The sequence below is a fragment of the Anarhichas minor genome, unplaced genomic scaffold, assembly GCF_050575085.1.
Source record: "Anarhichas minor isolate MPS153535 unplaced genomic scaffold, ASM5057508v1 ptg000007l, whole genome shotgun sequence".
Lineage (NCBI taxonomy): Eukaryota > Metazoa > Chordata > Actinopteri > Perciformes > Anarhichadidae > Anarhichas > Anarhichas minor.
In genome coordinates, this window is record NW_027466453.1 from 12,245,267 (window position 1) to 12,268,488 (window position 23,222).

The 23,222-nt window shown below is 43.6% G+C and overlaps 1 protein-coding gene across 1 annotated transcript in view; it reads right to left on the reverse strand.

The window, feature by feature from the left end:
* Positions 1–5,470: 5,470 nt before the first annotated feature.
* sdk2a (sidekick cell adhesion molecule 2a) overlaps positions 5,471–23,222 on the reverse strand; it is a 35,043-nt gene continuing 17,291 nt past the window's right edge. The window contains exons 17-45 of the mRNA XM_076080224.1: positions 22,763–22,878; positions 22,349–22,544; positions 22,151–22,249; positions 21,847–22,038; positions 20,369–20,490; positions 20,088–20,197; positions 19,547–19,697; positions 18,129–18,366; positions 17,926–18,041; positions 17,592–17,781; positions 17,267–17,365; positions 16,898–17,092; positions 16,569–16,770; positions 16,365–16,468; positions 16,040–16,110; positions 15,812–15,947; positions 15,568–15,624; positions 15,027–15,128; positions 14,791–14,906; positions 14,507–14,693; positions 12,917–13,054; positions 12,115–12,276; positions 11,868–11,993; positions 11,618–11,782; positions 11,391–11,531; positions 10,075–10,219; positions 7,513–7,642; positions 6,030–6,181; positions 5,471–5,957 (exon numbers count right to left, since the gene is read on the reverse strand). Of these exons, the coding sequence (XP_075936339.1) occupies positions 5,771–5,957; positions 6,030–6,181; positions 7,513–7,642; positions 10,075–10,219; positions 11,391–11,531; positions 11,618–11,782; positions 11,868–11,993; positions 12,115–12,276; positions 12,917–13,054; positions 14,507–14,693; positions 14,791–14,906; positions 15,027–15,128; positions 15,568–15,624; positions 15,812–15,947; positions 16,040–16,110; positions 16,365–16,468; positions 16,569–16,770; positions 16,898–17,092; positions 17,267–17,365; positions 17,592–17,781; positions 17,926–18,041; positions 18,129–18,366; positions 19,547–19,697; positions 20,088–20,197; positions 20,369–20,490; positions 21,847–22,038; positions 22,151–22,249; positions 22,349–22,544; positions 22,763–22,878 (4,145 nt within the window). The 3' untranslated portion in view covers positions 5,471–5,770. The remainder of the gene's footprint in view (positions 5,958–6,029; positions 6,182–7,512; positions 7,643–10,074; positions 10,220–11,390; positions 11,532–11,617; positions 11,783–11,867; positions 11,994–12,114; positions 12,277–12,916; positions 13,055–14,506; positions 14,694–14,790; positions 14,907–15,026; positions 15,129–15,567; positions 15,625–15,811; positions 15,948–16,039; positions 16,111–16,364; positions 16,469–16,568; positions 16,771–16,897; positions 17,093–17,266; positions 17,366–17,591; positions 17,782–17,925; positions 18,042–18,128; positions 18,367–19,546; positions 19,698–20,087; positions 20,198–20,368; positions 20,491–21,846; positions 22,039–22,150; positions 22,250–22,348; positions 22,545–22,762; positions 22,879–23,222) is intronic.

Consider the following 23,222-nt stretch of genomic DNA (forward strand, 5'->3'; position numbering starts at 1 on the left):
AAAGGAAAAGCATGTGGTTTCAAATATTTTAATCAAATTATTTACACGTTGAGGAGAGCGGTTCAAAGTCTTTCATTGATCTTTCACGTTCTTCAATCACCGAAGGCCTTTTTGAATGACTGACCCATTTGTTTGACCATGTGTATTCCAGGCTGTGTCGTCTGGCCTCTGTCTGACCGCTCATTAGGGCATAATGAGCATAACATAACTTCACTTAAGATTAATATTAAATGAGTGTATTAACAGGATGTTTCCCCACAAGATCTCTCTCTCTCTCTCTCTCTCTCTCTCTCTCTCTCTCTCTCTCTCTCTCTCTCTCTCTCCAAACTAATTAAAATCTGATTAAGACAGCAAATCTGAGAATGCACTTTTAATAACACGATTACTGCAAGACCTGCATTTACATGCAGCTGGTCTGCAATCATGTTTTTTCTCCTGGCCATTATCCTGCTCTGCAAAGTAATTTAGTTCTTTAATGAAATAAAGTTGAAAATACATGCCGGGAAGCGAAACGTCTCAGCGACCTTTTAAGAACAAAAATCCCGGCTGCTTCGTTCTATGTGCTGCTGCTGGAGTAGTATTGCAACAGTCTCCTGTTGTTGCAGCTTTGTGTATTGCCTTGACAGCTTTGACAGCTCTGTTCAGTGGTCCATCAGAAGAGGCTATTTGTTCAGTGGTGTCTCAGCCTTTGCTTCACCAAGTGCAAACTATGCTTTTGATGTTTTTGAATCTTTCAAAAAATCCATTCTCAGATGAGGCACTTTGGACATTCAGGGAAATCTCTAGTTGTCTGGCTTTGTGATGTTGAATTCTCTCCCAGACTGTCCATGGGACCCCTTAAACCTTCCAGGACTCTCAGTGTTGGCAACGGTTTACAGCACCAGCAGTCTGGTGTTGTGTATCTCTTAAGTATGGCTGTTGTGATGCTAGAAGATCAGATGAGGAAGCTGTGTGATGTAATGATTTCTAACAGAGGGATCCTTTGTCAATCTTGTGATTTTTGTTATTTCACAGCAGAGGGAGCAAAATAAGGCTTCACCGCTAAGCCTATAAATCATATATGAGAGAGAAAGCTGTGCCCTTTAACCTTTTACCAAATGACAATAACAAGTCAAGGGGGCACACACAGAAGGCTTCTCTCACGTTTCTTCTTCCTCTCATTTGATCATTCCAATACACAAGTGTTTTCATAACGACGTGGTTGTCTGGAATTTAGCTAAGTAGTAAGTAAAGAGTGGTGTGAAAATGGAGGGCAAACGCTTCCGGTTTTCTCTTTTGAATGACAAACACATGACTACCGCTAACTGCAGTAATGGACAGTTATCTCCTCTCCAGCAGGTGCAGGATGTACGTGCTAGTTGGCCCATTGTCTGTTTTTCTTTGCGATGTGTTCAAATGCAACTTTTTGGCAAAGACACAGGCTGTTGGTGATGTTGGTTTGGTGTGTCTAGGCCTTATGGACAAATACCATGGCAAAGTTCTAGACAGGCCGGATGGGTTGAACAAGTACACAAACATTTCAGATAGCTGCCTCGCAGAGGGCAGTGGGTGAAACCTATTAGTGACCCATGCTCACAAAATGGATTATGATGCATAATCTCCATTTTATTTCACTGTCCCAACTGTCAAGACGAAGCCTGCATTGGCTGCATACTGATGGATATTTGACTTGTGAGTGAAAATAACATAACACCAGAGGAATTTTTAAACTTTTTAAAAGCTGTAACGTCCAATGTCCCTCTGTATCAAACATCATGATTTTGTCCTCATTTTGGAGTCACCAGTCAGGCTGAGTTAGCTGCGTTGCAAATGTGCTCTGATGCACTTCAACAAGCGCAGTCAGAATTAGGACACATTCTGTATAAGTCGGTCCCAGGAGGAGATACTGAACTGAAATGTAAAAATGTAACAGATTTGTTGATGTGAAGCCGCGTCTGTGCGTGTGTGTGTGTGAACAGATGATTAATCTGTATGCCTCCTCGCAGTGAATTGATTGAGAGTGAACAATATAGTCACAGCAGCGTTAACATAAGTTTGAGTTACAAAGTAGAATTATTCAAAATATTACAAAGCAATATGTTATATTTCATTTCATTAAAGCTGAGCTATTGGTTTGTTGAAGAAACAAGTTGGCCTGTAAAGTATACATGAGATGTGATCGGATTTGTCCTCTGCAATTCCAGTGGTGAGGTTACAGATAGCGAGCAACAACATGACCCTTTGCTCCCCCCCCCTCCCTTTCTAAGCATTACGGAGAACTATGGTAGCTGAGAGCGGCCAATTCAATTAGGTTTCACTTTCGTTTACATGTTCATGTATTGATAAAATATCCTCTGTTTACTCTGGAATGTTTTATTGCAATAACAGTAATGAGTGTAGTTGCCGTCAACCAGGGGCGTCGTTAGGCATTGAAGCCCCCCTCAAAAAAAAATCACACTCTTTCTGATTGAACCAATCTATGAACTGTCTGAAACAATGGATATCCGCGGCCCCAAATGGGCCCCAAAAATGCGCGCAAACATGCCACTCCCCTTGGGGCTAAGCCCCCCCTTTCTTTGAATCCTAGAAACGCCCCTGCCGTCAACTCTCCACCTGGTTTAGTCACAGCAGTCACTCTTTGCTTGAGTCATCGTGTGTTTGTGCTTGTGTCTTAGCTTTCTGTGTAGTTATAAGGAGCCCAGCCTGACAGAGAAAGCAGTGGATATGCTCGATATTATATTATGTGTGATATTAAATTACAAGAAAACATTAAAAAGTACTAATAAAAAGCCCCAGTAATGTCAGAGCTTATTAATACTTTGATTTTTAATAATCCAGAGCCCGTTTAATACCGAGTTTCGTAAGCCATCCCCACCTTTAGGTAATGCAAAAATGCCAACGGCTCTCATAGAGCCAGTGTTTGTCCCTTCTGGGCTGCTGTAGAAATGCAGTGCAAGATGGCAGACTCTGTGGAAGGCAACCCTATAAATGGCTTTTTCTAAGCTAAATAATACATGATTCTCAGTTTCAGGTCATTATACACTAATGGAAACATAATTATGCATATTATTATTTTATTCCATTTCTGCCTATTAATTACCCTAAATGTTACCATGTCATTGTAATGTCACCCCTTAAATTAGCTGTATTCAACATTTTTTAACATTAGCAGCAAAAAAATATTGTTTATGTAAAGACAGATTAGAGTTATGTCTGCCTAAGCAGAGAATGAAGTAGCTCTCCCTCTGCGTGTGTTGTTTTCCGAGCTTGGTGCACTTGAGCGTGCCCCACTGGTTAGCTCACGGCCGCTGCTCTGCACTGCTCTCAGAAGGTGGTTACAGCTGATAACGTTGTCTCGACCATCAGCGTCATTACGGAAGCGCAGCACGTACCCTCTGGCTCCCCAACAGGTAAACACTGTTAGCTCTGTCAGCACTTTTGATGTAGTTTGCACTGTTAGTGCTGTTAGCACCGTTATCTGTCAGCGGCCGGCTCGCCGCTGACATGTTGAGAGCCGTTGAGAGGCAATTGAAATGCACCTAATCTCAGATCTTGCACCATTAAGTAAAGTAATTGCCATTATAATAAATTCTCCATCCGCTTATGCAAAGTTATAAATCTGTCAGAGAGATTTACACTTCCATGTGTTTCTTTTTGTATAAAAAGTAAAGGGTAAATATGTTCCAACACAAACAAACTGTACCCTTGATTCGTCTTTCACTTTTCCCTTAAAACCTTCCAGCCTGATCCCTCTGGTCCTCCCCCCTTTGCCTTGCTTAAGATCAATGTTTTCCGGCCTGAAATAAGGAGATTACCCAGGCACACACTCTCCCCCCTGCCCCAGCTTTATAGCTCGCTTGCACCAGATCCGATTCTTCTTCATATTCTTCCCTGTAACTCGTGCTCTTATGCATCCCAATTACGTCTCTGTTGTGCTTGAGCAAATCAGGTCATTTTGGCACTGTAGGATCAAGTGTCACCTATAAGCACATTGTCTTTCAGACCATGTAAATAGGTCTACTTACGACTGTCTGTGTATAATATGTCTGCAGGGTCTGATATGCTTTATATTTCCCTTAAAGTAATTGGTTCGTACCAGTGTTTCAAAGCTTTACCACTCTCTCAAGTGTCAGAATTATAAGTCACCTGTCTTATTTGCCAATTTATATTATTCTGTATTAAATTCTAAAATATGCATATGAGGCATGAAGAAAAAGCCATTACAAAATAGAATAATTTATTGTAGAGAGCTACCATGAATAGGTCCATAATGTTGCCTTCATGATGTATACAGTGATGTTCACATTGGAAATTTGACAGATGATAATTTGGAGTGACTGTCTAATTTTATACACTATGGGTCCAACTCCAGCACAGCAACGTCCCATTCAACTGCTGTAAAGAACCAGCATAATCAAAAAGACTCATAGAAAACATCTTATCATATCATATGCATACGTTTGTACAGTGAGCATGAAACACATTTCCAGTCATCATATCAATGCTATGTTACACTGTAACATGTTGAACACACATTATCTCACGTGACGATCCTTGTTGATGTATTTCATGTACAATACTTGTGTCCTGTTGCTGTCAATCATTAAATAAAGTTTATTAAATAAACATAGATACACCATCAGGCGGACCTCTTCTCGAGCCTCATGAACAAATACATAATATCATCTTTCTTATTTTGAATGTTTACTCTCTGTAAGATTCTTGTCGTCTTATGTTTTGTCGTCCTGTCAATAGAACACATTCTTCAAAAAAGCGTTAAGAGTTTTCAGTTTGCTCAGTGTTCTTTATGTCGCAGTAACCCGCTTAAAGATTGTTCCTCTTGTTCTTCTTTGACAGCTATTAATAGCATATTGTTATGTGGTTGTGATGGGATAGAATAATTTGAACCAACAAGATTTGTGCTTTTGGTCCTCGGTCATATTCTGTCATAACAAAAAGAGAAAATGGATGCACATTACAAAACAATTGTCTTAGCGTGTACATCTACTGACATGAGCACCAGCACACAATCAACACATTCCCCACACTACTATAAAGGTGCCACAATGCTTTAATGTGATTCATAACATTGTCACGAGTGATGTTCTGAAAATGTTTAGCTTGAAGCCGACTGATATAAATATCTGGTAAACAATATGAGACAAGTACATATAGTAAACACATATAATGCAGATCCAACAGTGTTTAGGCAGAGTGAGAGGGTCAAATGCAGCCGAGGGCCACAGTGACCACAAGCGCCAAAGTCAGAGTCCATTTCTCACTATCAGTTCGTCCTTTGCCCGAAAATCACATTATTCCATCAATTGGTTTTTCCATTGTCCAGTCTCAGCAAGCCAAGTGGTCCATACTCTATATGGTTCTAAGGTGGTTGTTTTTTCATAAAGCTCTCATATTAAACAATAATACAGTGTTTTTAAAACAAGGTTTTCTTTTTTTTCAGAACCTCGGGTTCTGTACTTCCTTGTTCATATGGTTGTACCCTCAAATAAATTTACTTAAGCAACGCATAAAAACTTTCAAATGATTGTCTTTTCATAAAGTACATGTCACATCGACTAACCATTCATACGGGCTACACACAATCATCCGCACAACCACTCTTCACAGAGGAGAAAACGCTATTCAAGATGCCTGCAATGCTTAATATTGAGTAACAACTCTGTCAAATGGACAAAAAAAGAGAAAAAGAGCAAAATACAAATAAACCAACAACAACAAAATCAAAGACTCGTCCTCAGGGTCTTGTTGTCATTGGAAGGAGAGCTGTGTGTCAAACAAAAGAGGAGAAGCCCGCGGTAGGTGCCTGAGCGGCACATCCCAGGCTGCTGGGGGGGCGGTAGAGGGTGCTGTGCTGGCTGGGGGGTTCAGAGGACAGCAGGGAGGGGGTGGGAGTCCGGCTTCCCTTAGACCTGAAAAGAGTGTCCTGGCCCTGGCACTGGGGCTGTGGGGACGGGGCGCTCTGGGGGAGGAGAGGGGGCAGAGGGGGCACAGGTGGTGGGTGCTGCCGTGACTCCTGCTCCACAAGGGGCTCAGGCTGGGAGTAGCCGTATGCTGGCGGACGAGAGACGCCCTTCTGCTGCCGCCGCCACGAGTTGTAATAGGTGGGGTCGCTGATGTAGTGGTTGACGAAAGAGTGGGTCTTCTGCCGGCTCTGATCCATCTCGTATTCGCTGTCGCTGCCCTGCGAGTCAATCAGGGAAAAGAGTTTAGAAGACGTATGATGTGATGTTTACTGAAGAGACGGCGAAATTGCCATGCTATCAAATCAAGGCTAATTCTAATACAGCACAAAACTGGGTCATAGCACAGCAGGATATATCTATTGAGAGACAACTGGAAATCTATTAATCCGTGTGCAAGTCTACGGGGCAGATAGTCACTTCTATTGAGCATCTTTCACAAACACAGGAGCTCGTACCTCTGCGGAGCACAGAAGTGATAAGTGTACACACAAGTGACCTAGAATTGGACAAAGACAATGTTTACAGGATTCAATTGCTTCTGCTGTAATAATAAGCCTTCAGTCTGGTAAGTTACAATGTTTGTGTGGGTGACTCATGTCGCCCTTCCAGCACACTGAACTGGCCAAGAAACACAAACAGTTTAGAAAGAAAAAAAGAGCAAAGTTCTCTCACAGAAAACATTACAGGCTTGGCACATTTGTGTGCCTGCCCATCTACTGCTCTATTGAGACACGACAGCTTAACAGATGTTGAAGCACGATTTATTTGCCCAAGTGGCAGGTAAACACTGGGAGGCCATGCAGAAGGAAAAGACCAGTTTGTGTCTCCCACGAGAGCAGCGCTTGTTCAAACCGGGTTGAACAATGTTTTGACTGCAGGTACAAGTTAAATTGGCCAGGGAGAACTGGCGCGAGTGTGGGAAGACAGATGTTCACAAACTGCTACAATCAGCTCCTCTGCCTTATCATCCTTCATCACTTCTAACCTCCTCGTCCCCTCACTGGACCTCCCTATTCCAACACACACATACACACTGAGCGGAGACCCAGCAGCCAAGATTAATACAACATTTCCTGTTTGAGGAAAATTAATTAGTTGTGAAGACATTTCAAGACACGCGAGACATGAGAATTGGCCCCGTACTTGCTTCCCATGGGAGAAATCAGTATTAAAAGTCAGATCCAGAGATGTCAGCCATGACTAACAGAGGATATTTAATTTCGAAGTTATCCACTTGAGGCAAATGTCTGTTAATAACTGTCATTTTCAGATATTCCACTTCATAATTAGACAGACATCTAGTTTTTGCGTCTAGAAAAGCAGTGATTATGACAAAAAAGAGAGGAGCTTATCAAGAAGACAGACAGTGAATGTGACAAAAGTAAAAGTGATGCAAGAAAAGTATTTTTTTGAGTTTGGAAAGGTTACGACTCTGCCCTGGAGGACTTTGAGAAATTCAAACAGCTGAATTTTACTTTCTAATTTAAGCTAATTTCCTATTCCAGACCTGGAGTATGGACATAGGCTGCAAGCCAGGGTCAGTGCTTACCTGAGAGTCAGATATCTCAGAGGGTTTCTCGGTCAGACTGCTGCTCTCTGCCGGGATCAGGTCATTGTACTTCGTGCTGACGTCCTCATCTGAGTAGTGCAGGCTTCCAGGACTGGGTCTTGGTGGAGACCTGGACAGATGGAGTAAATGAGACAGAGAACGAGTGTCTGTGAGAGATAGAAAGCAGAGCTGAGAGAGAGAGAGAGAGAGAGAGAGAGAGAGAGAGAGAGAGAGAGAGCTAATGGTTTTATACAAAAAATATTTCATTTGATAATCATTATTTTTCCTTTTGGGTAACTCAAACAGTTTTCTAAAGCGCTCTCTTTGAGAAAACGTTTGAGTAAAACAAAACACCTCGTCCTTCCTGTGACTGACACCATTCTAATGACTAATGGAGGACTGCAAAATAGTTCCAACTAGAATTACTGCCTCATGTTTCTTAGCCGACACAGAGGCATAAAAATGAAGACGCTTCACATCCCACAGGGGCTTCAGTGGGATCAATATGCACAGATTCAGCGTAGAGTCATTGATCATGAAAATGAAAACGATAGCTTAGTTCAGACAAGCATAGAACGTTTTTTATGCATTTCCTGGACTCATATTGGTCTTATTCTTCTTTTGCCATTTCCTTCTGTGTCAGTTAGGAGCTTTGCCAGCGAGCCGAGTTCAGCTCACGTCAACCGCCATGCAACGCACAAACGGGATCCTGTATGAAAACATATGAGCATCTTCATGAAAGGATTCTTTGTGGTGATTAGAACTGAGTGGCTGTGCATATTGAGTCAGTCAGAGATTTAGACCACCTGCAGGAAAGCTGTGTAACTAAGCATGGCCCCTGAGTTCTTCTATGAGCATAGGTCAAGTAAAAGACTGCTTGCTTCTTTTATCTCCAGTCATTGACTATATAAAGTGAAGCAGAGAGAAACATCTGTGAAGACAATTATTTTCTTCTTCTGCAGTAATGACTATGCTGTGTTCAAGGTCTGCTGGGATTGAATTGGATGGTCAGAGGGCAAAAAACTGGACCACTACCCCTCACATCACTGAGCTACATCAGTGGGCTCAGTGGGCTTACGCAGCATTAAGAGAAGAGTTTGCTCGGTTGGTTTTAGAAAAAGACTTGAGCATTTGATAAACTAGGCATGACATGAAAGTAAATGTTTAAATGATCTGAAATGAAAAACGTTGTATCTGGGGGCAGAAAAGACAGGCATAAAACACTGTGATGTCAAGTGTAATATTAAAGCATAAAGCAGAGAACCTTGACGGCCTCTCAAATAAAAATTAATATCTTCTGAGATATATGCGGGAGCTAAATCACTGGGAATGCCAAGAACAGGAAGCTTAGGAGACAGAACATGACAACGACCATGAAAGGGTTGACACAACAAAGAGACATCTCCTCTGGGTTAAAGGGGATGACGTGAGGGGGCGGACTGTGAAAAAAACCCCAAACCATCTACTTAGAATTCAGACATGGTTGAGTCAGACATTAAAAGGACAGGGCCACGTGAGCGTAGGGGAGGGGCAATGGATCCTGCTACCGATCACACTCCAAAATGCTGGCAGTGAGCTTTGAATTATTTAGGAGCACTGTATTTTTTTCCCATTGCCTTATCCGTCTATTTCATCCCTCTTTCCCTCACCCCTTCAAATATCCCGTAGGGAGCCCTCCCACTCTTCTTCCTCGGTCCACAGATCATTAGCAGAGAGTACAGTACTAGATTGGATCTCTTCAAAAGAGACGGAGCAACTCAAGACCCTTTGATCCCCTTCTCGGGCCCCCTTGGTCAAGGAGAAAACAGAACGGATTCCACTGCCCTAAATGCACCCCTTCTAGCACATTCCACCATAATGTGCAAAAAACAACAACTTTTTTTTTTTGTGGCTGGGACAAGAAGCAGACTCTGGACTCCCATCCCCCAACACGACCGCATGACCATCCACCCTATCACCAATTATTTGTGACCCATGTCCTTACAAAAGGACATTCCATTTGCTTCTTGCGCTGCAGAGTTTGTGTAAACTCCCCTTATCTAATGTTTACCTAAACATTATCAAAGAGCCGGCCTGTCAAAGTCCTGCTGACTGGTGGAAGGACGTGTTCTCATACCAACGGTGGTGTACTTTATGTTGAGACGGCTCTCACAGCACTGCACTCGAGAGAAAGTCTGGGCTGGAGACCAAAATAAAATGGACGGCTCTGACCCATAAGCCCCCTTTGTCTGAAGCGGTGATGGACAGACAAAGAGCAATGCAGAAGCTCATGAATGCTAATTAGCTGGTATTGTGCTGCCCCCTTATATAAATTGTTGCTTCACACAAACACTGAATATCAACGAGGGGAGCGGAAGGAGGCTCAAATCCACAGCTGGGCTCCTCGAGGCTCGGTTTGCTCTCTCAAGACTGACAGACCATTGTGAGGGAAGCGGGGGGAACATACGCAACTACATTATTAATTCCCGTCTGTAACATAAGCGACACGTATCAGAAAGAGAGAAATCGGTGGAATCTGTGCAACAGTCAGCTGAGCACCGTTGTTGATTCTTAGTGACTGACCGTGTGTAGATGCCGTTCTTGCGGCAAAAGGAGTTCTTCACGGAGAGGCGTCTGTTGTTGAGCTCCAGGGCTGGGAAGCGTCCCTCATCAAGGCGCACCATCTCCCCGTGGGTCAGAGGCAGAGCTGTGCAGTTGGAGTGGTTGCCTGGACAGGGGTATGAGGACGACACTGTGTGGGTTGTGGAAGGAAATGAGTGATTTGTGATCTTCAGTCAAATCTAGACCCAATTTCAGTGGTAAGGATTAGTCGAACACGGCACAATAACATTCAAGTACAAGGCTTGAACTTGCATGTAGTTCTTTTTTTTTTTACAGGAAAACAAGAAAAACTCATAAACAGAACTTTAATTGATCACACCCTCAATTTACAAAACAGGTAAAAAATGTTTCTGACATCAGTCAGGCCAACTGTCCAGTCATGGCCTCGAGCAAAACAAACATACAGATCAGCTTTATGGCTGAGAAAATTGGGGAGGGGAGACGAAAGGGGCTACTCTCCGTGGTCCCGGACAAACACAGTCCTTATCTGAACTGGTCTCACCAAGCCCTGTTTACTGACCCTGGTAACCCTGGCACCTTGCTAAATGCTGACGACGCAAAAAAGTAAATTACAACAGGCTTTCGGAACGCTTGAGCTGACCCTTCACTTCCCCCCCCCCCCCAAATGTCTCTCCTTCCAGTCTCGCCACTCTGCCCATCTCCAGTACTGGGTGACTAGACCACTTCTAAAAGATTAGCCTCATATGCCCTCACTGTGATAATTTGCCAACCATAATGTGAAGTATTAACTCCACTAACATTGATTAACTTATGTGTTTGGGGTTTGAACTCTGATTAAGAGTTTCTCGGAGCAGAAATGTCACCTAGGATAATTCACAATCATGAAAATTGGCTTCTTGATACAGTGGTGTGAGAGCCGCTTCTGCTGTAGTTATATAATTACTCTCTGTCTGACTAATGACCTAAGCATTAAACCACTGCCAAGCCATTTATCCCAGTATTGATCCTCGCTGCAGTTAAACATGAACAACAATGTTTATCCACCTGCCTATGTCAGCTGTTTCACCGGTAGCCTTTACTTTCATCTTTCCCCTGTCAGCCAAACAATGTAAAGAGAAGCAGGGTAATTTGTCTAATTGTGTGAGCCTTCAGAATCCCATTTTCTAAAATAGACTTTGGATGTGCAATCGTTAAAATGCAATTCTCAGGAGAGCTGTCCAAAAGGAAGACAAATTCCAGTCAATAGCTTAAGTCGCAGAATTAGAGAAGAGAAACTGAGACGTTCAGCGAGTTTAGCAGACAGACGTGTTTCCTACCTGAATCTGTTTTCTTGGTGTATTTTTTACTCTGGCCTCGGATGATGAGGATAAAAACAAGGAGGAGGATGAAGATGAGGCCCACCAGGGCGATCACCACCAGGAACCACCACTCCTCATAGAACGGAGACACTTTCTGGGCTGAAGACAACAAATAATAGACATTATTAAACAAACAAAAAAAACTAAAAAAACACGTTATGGCATTATTTTTCAGATTAAAGTACCTGATATAGAGGGGGAGGGGGCACTGGGAGATCCATAGCCATAGTCGTTGACTGCAATTACTCGAAAGTCATAGGTGACCCCTTCTCGCAGCATGTCCAGGTTAAGTGTGTAGGATGTCACTTCTTTAGGAATATCTTTGATAAGGATATCCCACAATCCTTCGTCTACAGGCAAGATGAGAAAATATATGAATAGGAAATACTAGTTGAGGTATAGGAAGCCAAAAAACTGTTAATGTATGTGGCTAACCAGAGGGTCTGGCCTCGATGACGTATCGCGTGATGGGTGCACGGCCTTGATCCCCGCTGGTCCAATGCAATGTGAGGGCCGTGCCATACCGAGAAATAAAGGGTTCGCCAGGAGGGCCGGGGGCTCCTTGGGAGGACACAAATGGCGGATAGTTATAAAAATGGTCTCTTTGCCTCTAAAAGACGTTATTATTGGCATGAATATCAGAACAAAAGCAGTAATGCGTCACAGGTTTAGAGATTCACACCTTCTCCAGGCCCAGTGGTAATGTTGGCCTCTACCTCGGGGCCATATGTGAGGGTTTTGGCCCGAATGCGATAGTTATAGGTGGCGCCATCAGACAGGTCTTTGATCTTCATCCACAGGGGAGCGCTGCCCTTCACATCCACTGTCACTATCTTACTGACACCTGGAGTGCGAGGAGAGGAGTCTGTACAGGAAACACTAAGACTCTAGATGCTGCTTTCTACAAGCGACAAACAGCAAAGCTTTTTGCAAAATGAACAGACACAGAGTCACACAGACGAGTTACAAGACTACACAGACAGAGATCAGAGACATGCATATCTTTGCATATATAACAGAAAAGGTCTATTATCCAGCAGCCCTCTAGATATCCAGATAGAGACACCAGGATCTTTTTGTAATACACCAATTGATATTCCCTGTCTTAACTGCTCTGTTCGGCTTTGCTCTGGGTCCATTAGCGGACAGCCGAGGGACCACAGCTGCCTCATCTCAGCATTCCACCTCTGCTCCCAATTACTTGACAATCTGGTCCAGGCAACCACATTTAGGCAGCTATTACCCATGTTTCTCTAATGCAAAGTCTCATCAGAGCATTCCAACATATTTTATCAGCTTTGCCATATATGTTACTGCGGGGCCTACACTCACCTGGAACAGATTAGAGCATGAGCTTAAGCAGCATGAGTTAAAAAAATAATATGGTAACTAGGCAAGAGGTTGTAAATCACAGTCTGAGAAAGCCAGCTGACGAATGTCAAGGCACGGCGGAGTTATTGGGCTCTCCAGGCACAGTTTCTCACCATCGACTGGAGTGCAGGGCTCATAAACCAGGCGGTAGCCCTCGATGATGCCGTTGGCCTGCTTGGGCTCTCCCCAGGACACGTTGACCGAAGTGGTGGTCAACTCACTGAAGTGGATGAAGCTGGGAGCACTGGGTGCTGTTGGTGGGGGGAAAAAAAGAGATAGAAAGGAAGTGATGAAAGTTGGATCTCTTTACATTACGCAGGCGACCCATTAAATACAGCAGCTACCTGGATATGCCACTTTGGAGTGCATGTTAATGAAAACATTTGTAAATTCTCAGTAAATTCTGTTAATGCAAAATTTGGACATAAATACATTTGAAAAAAATAAACTCATTATTTAGTTTGAATGCTTTACAGCAAGCAATGTGAAGTTAAGCAATCTTTAAGTAATTCATTCTTGACGTTCCTCTTCAGTAGAAAATGTGAGTTGTCATAGATTGCAATTTAGCACATTTTCAACAGCAGTTACTTTCTCCGATGTGTTCAGAAAAGAGAGAAAAGAAAGTCCTCGATGCTAGATGACCGCAAACAGAAATACTAGGAGAGTAAAAATGAGAGAGGTTTCATTGTTCATTGTTCTTTACCAGTGCATGAATAATACAATGTTTCGTGCTTGTAAAAACAGGTAGAATGGTGTACAGCTCAGATCAATACTAGAACTAAAAATAATTCTACCGCTGTTTAAGCAGATGAGTCAAGCTAACTGGAAGTCAACATTAGAGCGCAAAATCATTCCGTGACCTTGAACGAGAGCTGTGAGAATTTCTGCCTGCTGACCCAACCCAGCTAAGTGTCAGGATTTCACCACAATTCTGCATACAATTCACAAAAGCTTGTGCTGGCTCCCTTCCCAGTACCCTGTGGTGCAGAGAGCCAAAATTCCTGCCTGCGTTTTTTTAAGTTCTCAGCACTTTGTACCCCTCGCCAATGTCACAGCCTTGAAGGGGGCGGAAAAGACACAAGAAATTTACACTGTAAACCATTTTTGTGCTGAAACCGCAGAGGAGGGACTCTCGCTACCGAGTAAACACAGACGTCTTTGTGTAGTTGCAGCCAAAAAAACTAATCTACATGTGTCCCCCGCACTCTGTATTCATTGCTCCTCCGCCACCCTCGTGGCTTGTCCTGGATTAAGGGGCCAAGAACACTCGGATCACTTTCTACTATATCTCACAGGACCAAACTAAACTCTTTAGTGGAAATGTTCTATTTCTTGGTGAATAGGAGGAGTGAGTCTTACATTTTTTTGTCTTAAAGCTGCCATACTGCAGTTCCAGTTTGCAGTGACAGTGACTCAAGACAAAAATACTCTTTTGTAGGCACCTTTTTGTGACTGAAGAGAAGGCCAACTTTGAGATACTACTCCACACAAGCACATGAGCACCATAGAATATTGAGAATGAGTATCATTGTGCAGCTGACGAAGTGAGACAAATAGAGGAAAGGCAGAGGAGTATTAAAACAGACAGAACTGTGAAATGCTACATGGTGTTGGCAGAATATCTATGCAGCAAGATAAATGCCCTGCTCTTTTGAACAATCACTTTAATCTCCTCAAACACATCTGGATTCAGCACCACTCACCTGCTTGCTGAGTGCGCCCTCTGGTGGGCAGGGAGCGGGGCCCGTCCCCTGCAGCATTAAAGGCTGCCACACTAATCATGTAGGTGGTGTAGCCTGTCAGGTTTTTAAGCTTCACCCCGAGCTCCGGCAGGAACAGAGTACGCAGGCGCTCCGTCTCATTCTGGAGCTGAAACTCCCAGAAATAGATCTGCGCACAGAATAAAAGAGTTCAGAATTTTTCAATGAAAATATAGAAATAAGAAGGACATGATGTAAGTCCCTGAAAAGAGACACATTTTTGATACCTTGTAACCCTGTATGTCCCCATTCTGAGCCTCCAGAGGAGGAGGGTCCCATGTGACATCCAGCTGTGTGGCTGTTGAGGACTGGACCACCACATTTTGGGGAGGGGATGTCGGGACTAGAATGGAGCAGAGTGTAATCACTTTTTATATACGTTCCATATGACTGACTTAACATCCAAGAAGTGAAGTTGAAAGGTAAGTAGCACACATGCTCCACAGTGAGAGAAGAAACTTACCCGCCTCTCCAACAAACACTTCCTGCGGTGCACTGCTGGGACCCTCCCCCACAGCGTTATACACACTGAGACGGATCTCGTAGCGTTTGTGTTTACTCAAATCTGCAAGGAGAGAACCCATAGCAGCAGCATTATAATCGAACAGTTAAGATAAAAGAGCAAAAAAGAAGTTACTCCAGAGAGACACACAGTCATAGTGATGATGCCCGTTGGCAAGACGACATCACAAATTGAACAAGAAGACGAAGGGGTGGCATTGTAAGGCGAAGTGGTGAAAAGATGGTATTGTTGAGGGGAGACGGGGAAGGATTTGTCAGCGATTAATAAGAAAGAAAACACACTGAAATAATGACAAGACAGCTCAGAGAGAATTAAGTCATATACACATCTTAAGAATCAGCGGCGGCCCCTAAGCGGATATATGGCTGAGTGGGAGGATGGCGCAAAGCGCAGATGCTGTAAATTATTATACAAATGGCATACATGGATGTAACAGATGGAGAGTGACGGAAGAGAGTCATAAGGGGGATATGAGACTTACTATCCAGTTCATATTGGGTGAGCGAGGATTCACTCAAGTTCCTGATGCTGTAAGGAGCTGGAGTTTGGATAGAGGATGGGCAGGGTTCGGGAAAACAAGGGTAGATCACAGGGTTGGGAAAGAGTGGCATAAATAGCTGACTTACATGGATGTAAAAGTAAGAACATTTAAGACTCCGGTTAGCACCACTTTCTGCATATAACCAGACGTAGTTGATGGGTAAGCAGTGAAAAAGCAAACTCACCGGTGAGATCAGCCCAGTTGACAGAGGGACTGTTAACTGTGCGGACAGTGAAGCTGCGTAGTCGGTCGTAGTGTAACTCCCGGTACCTGACCCTGAACCCCAAAAGGACTCCGTTGATGTGATCCTCAGAGGGAGGCTACAAAGAGAATAGGTTTGCTTAATGCCCAAATACTTAACAAACAAATTCCTCCTGACATTCACAAAGTGCCAATGAATTCAACAGCGTACCTGCCAACGGACCAGTACAGATGTGGTGGTGTGAGGTGTAACAGACAGAATTGATGGGGCTTTGTCTGGGGCTAGAGGAAAAACAATGTTGGTGTTAGCAAACCAACACAGCTGAACAGAGCGATATGTATAAATCAAACAGTCTGCTGGAGAACAGCTTGAGAGTAAACACACGCAGTGTTGACGTAAAGCATTCGCTGTGGAAATCCAAAATGCAAACATCGATGTTAAGGCATGTTGAGTCAGTTATAAAAGCGTTCTTGTACAACTGAACAGAAAACCTGAGAGCGCTGTGCGGCGCCGTGTTTGGTTCGCACGATCTTACCGTCCTGTAATGTAGTGATGGCCTCACTCTCCTGGCTGTATTCACTGTCTCCAATGTCATTAGTGGCTTTTACACGGAACTGGTACGAAGTGAAAGGCTTCAACCTTCAAAGAGACAAAAAAGACGTGCGTCACGTACAGCGTATATTCTGCCCGACTCGATTCCTATTCTCTGACTGAAACCTGCTTAAAAGTGGACATTTACCTATCCACTATGTAGGATTGTGTCTCGTGCCTGACGGATGCAGAGTGGACGGTCCAGTTGCTGTCCGGCAGCTCTCTGTACTGGACCGTGTAGTAACGAACGGGGGACAGGCCGTCGCTGCCTGGTTCCCATGACAACAGCACTCTGCGAGCCTGAACTTCCTCTTGAGGCACTACGGGGCGGCTCGTGGGTTGGGGTCGGGCTGAAGGGGCGCGCACACACACACACACACACACACACACACACACACACACACACACACACATTCATAGTCACGCTCAAAACTTAAAATTTAGAGGTGAATAATTGAAACGGCTGCGGTATTTTACCTCTCTTTTCTGTGGTCACCACCAAAGCCTCAGCGGCCTCACCCCAACCCTTCCGTGTCTGAGCCGTGAGCCGGTAAACGTAAACCATTTCTGGTTTCAGCCCAGCCGCCGTGTACTGTCGCGCGCTGGGGCTAAGCACGTCTACGGTGGCGGCGTTGCTGTTGGAAGAGTTTCTTCTGTACGTGATCTGATAGGCTAAAAAGGAAAACCTCGCATCAATATGAAGTCACAAGAGAACAATTTCGGCTGCAGTACAAAATCAAACAATATTGAATGTTTCTTTTTTTAGGACCAGCACAGGAGCAAAAATACTTTCTCTCACGATAATATCTAAGGTCACGGATGAAAGTCTGTAAATTGCAAACTCACCAAGGATGATGCCATTGGGCTGTGCAGGAGGTTGCCAGATGAGCCTGACTGAGGTGGTTCTGACTTCTGGGAAGAGGATGCCGACAGGAGGGCCCGGTACTATCGTACATACAATTTATAAAATGACAAATCAGGCGAGAAAAAACAGACTTTCTATAGCTTGTTTATCTACACAAGGTGTAATAAGGCAGAACATTCAATAGTTTGCTGGAAAAAAAAACGTGAAATTATCTTAGCGGTTATTTTTTTTAAACTTGTTCAGAGAATTAAACAATTTCAAAGATAACAACAAGATGACATAGGTGGGTAAGGTGGATATCTTTACCATCATCCAGGGTCCTCTCTAAAATGGTCGGCGAGCTGCTCCTTCCGTCTCCGATACGTGTGAAGGCTAGGACCTGGATCTCATACAGGACGTACTTGCCCAGACCACTCAGCTGGACACTGTGGGTGGTGTTGCCCTCCACTGCCCAGAAGTCGGGAGCTGTGTCTGAGTCCTTCTCCTTATACACAACCTGAAATACACACAGGGAATGTTACATAGTTCGATGACTTTTCAGGTGATGAGGAATTAAGTATGCTTTTGTTCTAATGTTGCAACTAATTGATGATCTTACTACATATTATTCTCAACTAGAGATCATTGAGAGACTGCTGACCTTGTACCCTAGGATGAGTCCATTGCGGTCAGTCTCGGGGACTTCCCCCCATCGCACCAGGATGCTGCTGGAGGTGGTGGCGAAAGCCGACACGTTGGTGGGACCGCTGGAGGGTACTACAGTAAGAAACAAAGGATGGAGCTCAGCACACTTCACCTGCATGTATGCGTTTGGCATGTGTACGCACATATTTCCTTCCTCACCAGACTCCCTGGTCCTGCCGTGCACTGGCTGGCTCCAAGGCCCAGAGCCGATACCATTGATGGCCTGAACTCTGACCACATATTCCGTCCACTCCTCCAGGTCCTCGATAGTGAACTCCCTCTCCAGTCGGTCCATGATGACATGGGAGAGAACGCCCCCTTTAGACCCAGCTTTAGAGTATTGGACCCGGTAGCCGACGAGATCTGGATTCCCATTGTACTCCCACTCTGGAAGAGGCTGAGAAGATTTGTTTTTGTTTATATTCCCCCCAGTTCAAGCAAAATCAATATGACTTCATAAGTGAGTGCATAATGAAGCAATAAGCCAGTAGAGGCTGTACTTCACAGTGACTTTACAACAGCTAAGAGGCGTTAATATGGGAAGAGAAGCTAAGCCCTCTCAGCACTTAATACTAAGTGTTTTTAATAAAATGTGGCAATGCTCCATTGTCCAAAAAACTAATTGCACATTTATCTGTTAAATCAATAATAATAAAATCCGAACATATAACAGCCAATTTAGTTCTTGAAAGGCATAGGTACAGGTTTGAGTGATTCATTAATAATGAAATAACTGTTGTGCTTAAGTGTGTTTTCTGGGTGTTTGCAAACACTCTTATGGTCACTCAGCCACTAGACCATCCTGTTTTTAGTATGTACTATAGCATGATGATTGAGCATGATAAGCGAATGTACCTGCCTAAATACGACATACAAAATGTATGTAAGTGCATGTAAGTGCTAGTATTACTGAAATATATGTAGCCTCGACAAAGTTTTACTTCAGTTCAACACATAATTTTGAAACACGTAGCAACCATTGGGCTTTGTCAAACATTTGAGGAGTCCTATCACACAGCTGACACCGCCATGTTGTTGGATCCAGATGACATGCACTCTTTATAATCCCGCAGGAGCTGCAGCAGTATCTCGCCTCTGTCTCTCACTGCCTGGCAGAGCTCAGGAACTGGCACAGTGATGATAATGGACAGATGTAGCAAACAATAAACTGGCCAAGTGCTGACGCAGGAAGCAGCAATAATCAAGGACGGAGTGCGTGCAGAGTACAAGAACACGTTTATAGAAGGAGGAAGAAGCAACACTTAATGAACAAAAAAAACAAAAAAAGTACACAATGAACTGTGCCAAAATTCTAAATTAAAGTTTGGTGACAAGAGAGATGCTTGTGAGTCAGTTGAGTTGAAGCCAACTGTCATAGAGAAAGTCATCATTGAATGTAAAACTTTTTAATATATGAAAAAATATTGTGATTTGGATGGGCAAAGTGAAATTGCCTAAATCTGATTTGACAAAGCATTTCTTATCAATGTTGTATCCAATTAATACCCCAAGGTCTTTTTTTTTTACCAATTCAGTCCTAACATGATTTTCATGTTATATTTAAAAAAATAACTTACCACCCAGCGAAGCCACAGGCTGGTCTCACTGGCTGTGCGCAGCGTGACATTGGCGGGGGAGATGTCTGGAGGGGCCTGCAGGGTTTCAATCTTTCTGGAGGGCTGACTGGGAGGACTGGTGCCAACAATGTTCACCTGACGCATTCTGAACCTGGGGCAAAAATAAACCGGCCGATGGTGGATAAATCATCTAAAAATGTGTGTTTAGTCAAGATATGCTGGTAATATGAGACAGGATTACATTAGATTACTTAACATTAGATTGGATAGAGTTTTAATGATACCCAAAAGGAAACTAGGTCATTGTCGTAGCAGAGCAGAAGATCTACTTATGACTGAGTAGAGAAATAAAGAAAATGATTCCAACACTATTCTGGATGACAGTAAATGTATTCATCATGATTCAGGATAACCAGTCGTGTATTATTTCAACCGATTTTTCACTTTGTAACATTTTCATAATTTTTAGACAGGTGTGCAAGATGTTGCCTTTATTTCATATACAGCACCTGTTTACATTCATGTGTTAGTGTGTGCTTACCTGTAGAAGGTATAGGGGTTCAAGTCCAGCACCTCCAGTGATCTAGCATCAGGTTCATTAGCCAGCTGATGAACCACCAGCCACTCTTCGTTTTCTCCTATTATGCCAATCTGAAATGCACAGAGAGAATGGGGTGATATCAGCAGCAGAACAAATACAAAAAATCAACTGGTATTGTAAAACCATATTAAGACATCAAGATATCATTAAGATCAAACAACTTGCAAAATGAAAAACCCAGACTGCAGTCATTATGTTAAAATAGATATGAAGTATCTTACCTGGGCTTCAACGTGCCAACGGGAAATGGATGTCTTGCCATCATAACCAGGTTTAAACTGCAGGGTGACAGAGCGAGGGCCGATGTTGGAGATGGCTAAATTGGTTGGAGGGCCGGGCAACTCTGTCGAAGGGAATGAAGGAAAGACAGAATAAAATAAACTTCACAAATACCTCTGCTTTTAGAGATAGCTGTGTAGAGATCTGTTGAGTCATAGTACGTGGTTGTAGCCCTTTCAGTGGAGACTTGAAGTACTTATAAATTCTACTTAAAGCTTAAAGGGTTGGTAATCTTGAGAAACTAGCAAGAGTACCCTAGATTTAAAAAAAATGATCCAACTGAAAAACTCAGGCCAGTGGTGCTAGTACTAGCTCCAAAATTTGCTAAATCTAGCGAAAAAGTCACCAAGTTGGCTACTACAGACTGTATACAATATAAACGTCTCTGTGACGTCGGTCATAGGTTTGTTAAGAGCTGGTATGAAGCTCAAAGTGAGTGGCTTCGGCAAGCCCCCAGGAAGAGCACCAGGATTTGAAGAAAATTTTGTAAAGTGGCCAATCGGTGGAATTACAATTTCCAGGTCCGTCAAGTGGGCCCAAAAATAATTTTTCCCATAGACTTACATTGGGAAACGGACAGCCGTTAATCAGCAGAGAAGGTTTTTTTCAGGAAATTAACTTCCCAGTACGAACACTTGAAAAGCGCTCATTTAAATCATTAGATCCTAAAACTTAAAATGCACTAAAATCCAAAATCATTTTCCTTCCTCCGTTCATGTGAATGGACCGAGGTCTAGAAGGCTGAGTTAGAGGAAATGCTGGTGTGCTTGCTCTTTGGACCCAATGGATGCGGAAGCGAAATATTTCATTTTTCATGAGTCACTGAGCAACTTTCATAGAAATGAATGGGGCGCCGCCTCAAACACTGTATCCAATTCTCTTTATACATCCATGGGCTCCGGCTTGGCAGTGACGACACTGGCTAATCCAAAATAGGCAAAGATGTGGATCGTTTGTCGAGCTGAAGCAGGCCCAAGTGATTAGCAACCTGAGATGGCACCCAAAGTGGCCACGGGTGAGTTCACCCCCCCGTACAGTTGTAATGAACGGGGATATCATCTACAGAGACCAAAATAGTTTTTAGCACCTGGCTTTAAACCCGTTTATTTGTGCTGTAAAGTTGGGCATTTTAACATGGGGGTCTAAAGGGATTGACTCGCTTTTGATGCCAGCATCAACTGGCCATTTGAGGAACTGCAGTTTTTGGCACTTCCGCTTCATTTTTCAGCCCCGGAGTTTGACACTTGACAGCAAGCCTCACAGCCCGTCCCTTCGGCCTGAATGAAATTTGATTTTTTTTATTTCTTTATTTTATTGGTAATTGGAAGTTTCAACAACAAATAAAACAAAAAAAATATTTCGAAGATTACCAACCCTAGCTTTTAAGTCAAATAGTTAATCTGTACATTTGAACACTCACCTGGTGGTACACCAGAAGAAATAGTGGAGGCAGAGAGCTGGCCCTGGCCCTTGGCCGTCATGGCTGCTACCTGGATGGTGTAAGTGGTGAGGGCAGTGAGCCCTGTCACCTTGTACTCCTGAGTAAGGTTGGGCAGATAATGGGTGACTCGAGTATTGGTCCTGTTGAACTCCTCCCAGGAGATGCGATAGCCTGGAGGAAGAGGCAAATTCCAAATATTAGTGTTTCACAGTAACCTCTGAATGGTGCCTCAGAGACAGAAGCAGAGACATGTTAACGTTACATAATTATCTTTAATGGTTACCTGTGAGAACACCGTTTTTCTCTTGTGGCTCCTTCCAGCTGACTTTTAGTGAGGTGTCCAAGATATCAGTGAAGCTCAGGTGTCCCACAGCACCAGGGGCTGTAAAAAATAATAAAACAGGCTGTAAACGGACTGAACAACAGCCTGACATGTAATGATCTGCAAATACCATATACTATCTTGAATGGGAAAACTCACTGTCCTCATGGGTGCGTATCCGCTGAGGCGGGCTGCGGGGGCCATCTCCAGGGGTAGTGAAGCACAATACAGATGAGTAGTATTCTGTGAACTTTTTCAGGCCAGAGATGTAACCGACATGAACACTGTCCTGGAAGTTGGGACGCACCGTCGTCACAGCGACCTCGTTTGCACGATTGAGTTCCCACGCCAACAGCTGGAAATGATGTGTTAAGGGACCGGGTGTTAATGTGCACCTTTAGGCGTACTGAGATTATTAAGGTAAAAAGTCTAATCAAAACTGTTCTCATCTGGTAAATTCATGAATCATTGAGACGATTTGGCTTTCAGACTACGCGATGAGACTTTGCCTTCAGAGTCCTCCTCTAGCTCCGACCACTAGAGTGCACCAGCTGACAGAAAGGGGCTGCTCACCTTATATCCCTGGTTGATTCCATTGATAAACTGAGGGCTTGGGGCACTCCAGGTAAAACGCACCGTGGTGGAGTTGACAGCCTCGGCTTGTACATTTCCTGGTGGCACAGTGGGCACTGATCCAGAGGAGGGAGTAAAAAACAGAGAGACAGAGAGGGGGGGGGGGGTAGAAGCAAATAGAAGGAGAAAAAAAGAAGAATAGTGATGAGATAGGGAAAGAAAAAAAACAACGTAAAAATGTACAAGAGGCACTTTCAGATGAGCCTCGTTTAGAGCGTGAGAATCAGGCTGAAGCCTTTTTTTTATTTTTATTTGGGCTCATTTGGGGAGGAAAGAACATGCCAATCAAACCGGGTGTGAGAGCGGTTGCCTCAGGCGACTTCCAGGTGAACCCTGCAGCAGTTTGTTTGAAATGAGAATGCGATTCTGATGTAACACCAAAAAACAGTTGGGGAGTCAC